Consider the following 7,505-nt stretch of genomic DNA (forward strand, 5'->3'; position numbering starts at 1 on the left):
GATCAAAATTTAATTATTCCAATCTCTACCATACTCAAGTTAACAGGATTTAGAAAGGGCTGTAGCAAAGGAGTATAGATTTAATCATTTGAAAATATGACCTTCAACAGACATGTGCAAAAGCCAGAAACCTCTGGGCGGTCCTGGGTTAAGCGAGAGCCTCCATTGACAGGGAAATTGATGAAGAGTGATTGGTAGATGGGAAAACTGAGGGGAGGCAACTTGGATGGTTTCCTTAAAGATAGGAGGGTCTGGAGACTCCGGGAGGGGGATTGAGTTTTTGGTCGGTGTTGTTCCTGGGCTCGGAGGAAGCTTGCTCTGAAGGAAGCTGAAGGTGGGGGCCTCTGAGACTGTTTCTCCATTTTGGACACGTGAGTGAAAGGGACTGATCTCTTTTCTTTGCCCCAGCTATCTAAGGGCTTGGGCCTTTTGGCCCAGCCTAAACAGAGGGGGTATTTAAGCCCTATTCCCTTCTCTCCCCTTTCTCTCTCTATATATATCTCTAATTCCTTTCTTGCTCCTATTGTAATTAAACTCCAAAAAAAGGCTGACGGCTGACTTGAGTTTTTCATTTAGGAATTACATAGCTGATTCCTTGGCGACCTTAAATTAATATATATCAGTCTTTTAAAGTGATTCCCTTGTAACACCTGAGGCCTGTCTCTTCAGAGAAAAACCAGCAGTTAAGAGTCAGCCTTTCACTCACCACCTATCAGTCCAGTCAGCAGATTCTTTATTAGTCTCACCAGGAAACAGGGTCTCAGGTCCAGGCAGCATTCCAAGGAATGAAGAATTGAGTCTCATAGGAAGTAACAGTTCCTTTTAAAGACACTTCTTTTGCATCACTTACTGTGTCTTCCCCTAATTTTACATCTACCAATCTCAGTTGACCCTTTGTTTTAGGACTGCCCAGAAGGCAGTCAGTCAATTCTGATTTGTCACCCACTATCACACACATGTGTCACAGACCTCCCCCACTCAATGTGTGAAATGGGGTTTTATACCTTTGGTGATTAAATCTAAAAATGGGAAGATCTCCATCCTTAACTTTTAGTACAGTGTTCTAAAAATAGTCAGGGGTTACAATTTAATCTTCACAATCAGGGGAGAGTTAAGTATATTCATTGTTATAATCAGTTATAATCAGGGCAGTGTTAAATTTAATCCTCACATAATCAAAAGATCATTCAAAATATGTAATCAATCTGGTGTCCATAATAAAAGGGAGATGTTGTCCTGTTGTAAACTGGAAATCACTATAGGCACTGTGTTACATCAAATTATTGTTTATATTGAGGCAATTAAGTACATTTCATGGTATTTTTCTCTTTGGTCATTGTATATTCTACTTTATCTCTTCTAGCATAATGATATTATAAGATGTCTCACCCTAAAGGATCAGCTACAAATGGAAAACTAGGGGAAGATCTGTGAACTAATGTGATAGGTGATCAGAACAAAGAGAAAAATGCACATAAAGATAATAATAAACACATAAAAAAACAACACAGAACTATTAGAACTCTGATCAATGTTATAAATAATCATAACTTCAGTGAACTTTTTGGTGAAGCATGCCTAATTCACCCTTCAAAATATTTGTTGGACTAAAGGTAAGACATAAGGCATATTTGTTGTCATACATGACTAATGAGTTGACTTGTTTCATGTAACTCTATTTCATTGAGGTAGTCATATGTTCATTCATAATTTTACTACTTTGGAAGTGACAGTTATGAAACTAAATGAACATCAATAATATTTTTTTCATATGAGAAAATTGAACTCATAACAAAGGTATTCTTTAAACTAGGAATGGATAAATTTCATTTTCATACTATTTTGTTGACCTCATGGAGAATTATTTCTGAATCTATATTCCATTTTAATTTGTAAATAAGTCTTAGAAAATACATTTTAGTATCTAACCTGGAGGTAGTAGAAATGGAGTAGTTAAGAAAGAAGGAAGCAAGAGTTGAAAGTAGCAAAGTCAGTATCAAAATAAAAATTCAGGATATTAGAGTTCGTGACAGATTTATGAACTTGAAGATGCAAACAGACTGCAAGGCTAGAAAGGTCTAGGATTTTTGGTGTCTCACGTTGGACTTGAGTAACCAGGTGAGATTTGAAGTTAGTGAGAGGTGAAAGCCATAGATGAAGCCAAAAATCACTTGGATGGGGTCTGAGAAGAGGAATTGGCCTCCAGGTACCTATGAATGACTCAATGAAGTTTAAGTTACACAATTATCTCCAAGGCTATTAATTGGACTCCTTCTCTGGGCAAAGTACGTATCCTTTGGGAACTTTTGACTTGATGGGGAAGATACCCTGAGGGAATCTTGATTTGGATGACAGAGGCAGAGCTCTGACCTTTAGCATGTAATTCATCTAAAGGGAGAGAGAATAGATCAATGAAGTATCTACCTTCATATAAAATAACAATAAGATTTGTAAATAGGCATATATGATACCTAATATAAAGTTACTTATATCATTGCTAAATGACATGCTGGGTGCAAACAAATCACTGATCCTAGGCAGATTCTGTATCACATTTTTTTGAAAATTAATTTCATCACCCTAGTGCAAATATCAATAATATGGAAATAGGTTTTGAACAATGATGCATATAAAACCCAGTGGAACTGTTCTTTGGCTACAGGAGTGGGGTGGGAGAGGGAAGAGAAGGAACATAATTCATGTAGCCATGGAAAAATATTCTAAATTATTGAATTAAATAAATAAACTTTAAAAGAAAATTAAGATCATTATTCTTAAAATCAATGCTTAATATGATTTCACCTAGCCATATATTATAATGCTCTGATACTTAAAAGAAAATGCAAAGCAAGTTCAGCTGTCTCAGTGCCTTCTGAAATATTGGCTTAAAAAAACAGTTAACAGAATTTTTAAAAAGGAGTCTCAAATACAATTAGGATTTCTCATTATTTTTAGCCTGGTCACATTAGGAGAAATTTCTCTTTTATTTATAAAGATGCCACTTGAATAGGCAGGTACTTTAATACTTATATTCTAAACAGCACAACTTTAAAACAAATTGAAGTAGAAATATGAAAGTATTTATTAAGAAGTTTATGAAGTTATGGACCATTGTCCCTTCTATTTATGGGAATAGTGCTCAGAAGGAGTTAAAAAACCAATGCTCTCACTGCCAAAACCTTTCTTTTTTTCTTTTTGCAAGTCCTTAACATTCTGTCTTAGAATTCATAAAAAGTATAGGTTCCATGGAAGAAAAGTGGAAATGGATAGGCAATTGGAGTTAAGTGATTTGCCCAGGGTCACACAGCTAAGAAGAGACTGAGACCAGATTTGAACCTTGGACCTCTGATCTCCAGTTCTGGCTCTCTATCTGCTGAACCATCTAGCTATCTCTGCTATAATTCTTCAAAGGAGCATGACTTCAAAGACTAGCTGGAGACCTTTTAAATATAATTTTTAGAACCATCCACTAAAGTTACATCACATCTTCCATTTTAGTTTTTCCTTATTCCAGACTCACACTGGAGTCTACTTTGCAAAGAGTAATTTGCCCATTACTTTGCGAAGTTGGGTTGTTTTCATACTGTATATAATGGGGTTCAGCATGGGTGGGAGCATCAGGTAGATGTTGGCCATCATTGTATGTACAATCTTGGGAGCCATCTGACCATAGCGATGTGTTAGGGATAGGCTAATCATGGGAATATAAAAGATGGCAACAGCCCCTATGTGAGACCCAAGAGTGCTGAAAGCCTTTTTCTGCTCTTTGGGAGATACTATGCTGAGGACAGAGCAAATGATCAGGATGTAGGAAAGAACAATGCATGGTGTGTCAATTCCTGTGCTCAGGATGAGAGCTGCTAACCCACATATACTATTGACTTTGGTATCTGAGCATGACAACTTAATCACATCAGGGTGGTAACAGTAGGAGTGAGAAAGGCCATTAGGACCACAGAATGACAGCTTCTTAAATAATAAGAGCAAGGGCAACATTAAAACTATCATACGGATGAACATTGCCACACCTAATTGTGTAATCCTGGCATTGGTGAGGATAGTGGTATATCTCAAAGGATCACAGATAGCCACAAATCGATCAAAGGCCATGGCCACCAGGACCCCAGACTCCATGAAAGTGAACACATGAAGGAAGAACATCTGGACAATATAGCCATCAATGGTGATATCTCTGGCATCAAACCAAAGGACACTTAGTGTTGTTGACATTATGGAAGTAGTCAAGCCTAAGTCAGTGGCTGACAGCATAGAAAGAAAAAAGTACATTGGCTCATGGAGGCTCTGTTCTGTGATAATGACAAACAGGATCATGCTATTTCCAAATAGGGCAATGGTATAGAGACAGCAAAAAGGAATGGAGATCCAGGCATGTGCCTCTTCCATTCCTGGAATGGCTGTCAGATAAAAGGTTGAAAGGAGAGATGTCAGATTGCTGGATGTTTCCATAATGTTCTACGGAGTAGTGTTTACATATATAGAGTTCATGTTATACAGAAAAACAAAAGCAAAAAAAATTATCCCTATATTCAAAAATCATAGATGAGATTTTGGACATAAAATGCTTCCCCTAATTGAGTATATGCAACCATCTGTGTGATAATTCAGTATCTACTTCAATGTCTTATTAAGCGTTTGATGAAATATTAAATAAATCATTAATTGAATGAATGAATTATAGTTTAAAGGAACTTTTTGTGCTAGTAGCATTATTGCCAGGAGTGGTTTTCTCAGCAGGAATGATGATCTATTGTGCACTTTCCATGTTCTCTTTTTAATATCCCTATGGAAAGAGAAAAATATCATCATTATTATAATTATCACATAAAACAACAACAGTATAATTTATTCAGAACTCTATAAACCTTATGCAATTGTATTTTCATAACAAATCTTTGAGAAAGGTTCTATAGTTAAACAAATAAATAAAAGAAGGGGGAATAAGAAGGGTGAGGTTATGATACCGTGAAATATCTAATAGGCCAAATTTTTCCCAAATATCCATAACAACCACAGAAAAAATGCCAAATAAAATTCTGATGAGAAAAGCTGATTAAAAGTCTTAATGAATAATTTTTCAAGCCTAAGGAAACTTAAGAAGACAGAAAGAGATGTCTACAGACACTGGGATAGGGGCTGCCAAAAGTACATAGTGTTGCAGAAGAGGAACCATTGGTGGTACTAGCTCTTAGCCTTCCTAATGGCAATCACAATTGGAATAAATTCAGTGCTCAGAAAAGGAAATGAGACTGAATGCCAAAGCAGAAAGAGATGCTAGGGCAACCTTGTGCTACAACTGTATATGGGATTTGGTACCATTCATGCAAGTCTGATGACAAGTACCCAATTTTGTTTCAGAATTTCAGGGAAGAAAGAAGTTGAGTCTGAATTGAGCAGGTCCCTTTACCTGCATGATGTCCAGAGAACAGACCAGAATGGTAAAAAAACAGATGTCTTTTAGGATCAAATTGTACTGGAAGCACTGAAAAATTATAGTTCACAAGATTAAGTTGTGAAAACAGCAAAACAATAGAAAAGGAGATCTAGTGAGTCATCTTCCTTTAGCCCAGAGATGAGGAAAATCCAGCCCCAACATGAAGTCCAAATTCAACAGGTATGCCTGGCTCAATATAAAAAAAAAAACATAAGCATAATTTAATATATTAATAACAATAACAATAAAATAATACCCTTGCATCACAAGATGCATAAAAATTTGACAAAATGCAACACTAATTTTTAAAGGCTAGAAAACAGGAATAAATGGATTAATTTCTTAAAATGGTAAACAATATTTATTGGAAATAGAAAATAAAAGAAGAGGGTGTAGTGAGAGGAGAAGAGACAATTGACAAAAAGGACTTCTTATAGACCAAATATCCTAAGGTTATTCTAAAAGGAATGGAATTCCAGCAAAGCAAGCAGAGTAAGAATGGTTAGATTGAGAGGAGAAGAAGGAAAGCATAATGTTTTATAGCTGAGAGTAGAGAGTATTTTACAAATATGCCCTTGGAACTATTTAAAAAAGAAGAGATTGGATATGGATCCTCAGAAAATGTTTGTGTACTCTAAAGGATGCTGATTTTTATGCACAGGTGCTAGCCACAACAAAAATTATCTGAGACAGAAAAGACCAGTAGTGGTAACTTCCTAATAAGAGAAATTGAGGCATCTTTCAGTCAACCAAACATCAACAAGAGAAAAGCATTCTGGCTTTGTGAAATCACAGACTCACAGTCTTAAGTTGTGGAATTAACTCTAGCAATTATTCAACTTCATATTTACCTAAACACAGACGGATTCTATATTATTCAAAACAAGGCAATATTCTAGCACTGTTTCAGATCTCCCTTAATAGTAAACGTATTAAGCACCTTTCTATTTAGGAACTGAAGTGCTATTTAAAATTAGTCCCAAAACACTTTTTTCTTGTACCATGTCAAAAATATAGTATTGAGGGGCTATTTAGCAGAGATGATAATGCACAAAGACAATTGTCATTCTCGGTAACTGAGAGACTACCACTAAATTAAAACTATTCAAAGTATATTTTTCTAGTCTTCCAAATTTAACAACAAAAAAAGCTTAAACCTAGAAAGAGAAGAGAAATACAAAAGTACTCACATATATCTACCAGCTTCGATAAATAACATATAGAGGACTTATCATTAAATATTAAAAAATAATACTATGAAAGAAAATTGATCTATTTTATGTGGGAAATAAAATAATAATTATACATAATCATATATCCATCTGCTAGGGGTTTGCCCTTATTTTCCTCTGTGGCATTCCTATTCATGATTTTAACTTGATAAAATACTTCTGGTTTTTAGAAGATACAAAGGAAGATGAGCCCTAGCCCCTGTTTACTTTGAGCTCAACATCTTCCTGAGGGGAAAATAAATATGCCCATGAAACATGAAACAATACAAGCAACACAAGACCATATGGAACAAAGGAATACTTTCTAAAACATTAAGAGCAAAAATGTATTAATAGGTAGTACATAAAGTCAGAGACAATGCTTATTCCTTACTAGGATCAAGTAGAAGGAAGATACTCAGTTGCCACTAGTGGAGAAAGAACATCTCTTCAGTCCTGGGGTCATGAATCTAAGGTTTTTATATTGACACAGGGCTTAATGAAGGCACTTTCACTGAGATATTATTGTCCCTAGAGCAATGACCAGTGCAAAACAGGTGTAATATTTAGCTATCTCTGGGGATGATTTTCTTTATAGCATACAAAGCAAAGTACAATAATGTGGCAGAGTCACTGGTATGACAGTTCTAAATAAATAGTGTCCCAGTATGACTTAAAGCCAGAATAAAAAAAAAATCAACCAACATTTAATGACACTTTAGGATAATGTCCTACGAACTTATCTTTAATGTCATTTCTCTACTATCTTTGTATCTTTAGTTAGGGAGTAGGACCTGATCCACCATGTGTCTCTTAAAGCTAAAAATCATCATCTAAAAATC

At 35.5% G+C, this 7,505-nt stretch overlaps 1 protein-coding gene across 1 annotated transcript; it reads right to left on the reverse strand.

Moving 5' to 3' along the window:
* Positions 1-3,068: 3,068 nt before the first annotated feature.
* On the reverse strand, positions 3,069-4,787 carry LOC107648886 (olfactory receptor 51F1-like). The gene has a single exon (XM_016422590.2). The coding sequence runs from the start codon at positions 4,465-4,467 to the stop codon at positions 3,529-3,531; it is 939 nt and encodes a 312-aa protein (XP_016278076.2). The 5' UTR covers positions 4,468-4,787; the 3' UTR covers positions 3,069-3,528.
* Positions 4,788-7,505: the final 2,718 nt, after the last annotated feature.

Source organism: Monodelphis domestica, chromosome 4, assembly GCF_027887165.1.
Source record: "Monodelphis domestica isolate mMonDom1 chromosome 4, mMonDom1.pri, whole genome shotgun sequence".
Classification (NCBI taxonomy): Eukaryota; Metazoa; Chordata; class Mammalia; order Didelphimorphia; family Didelphidae; genus Monodelphis; species Monodelphis domestica.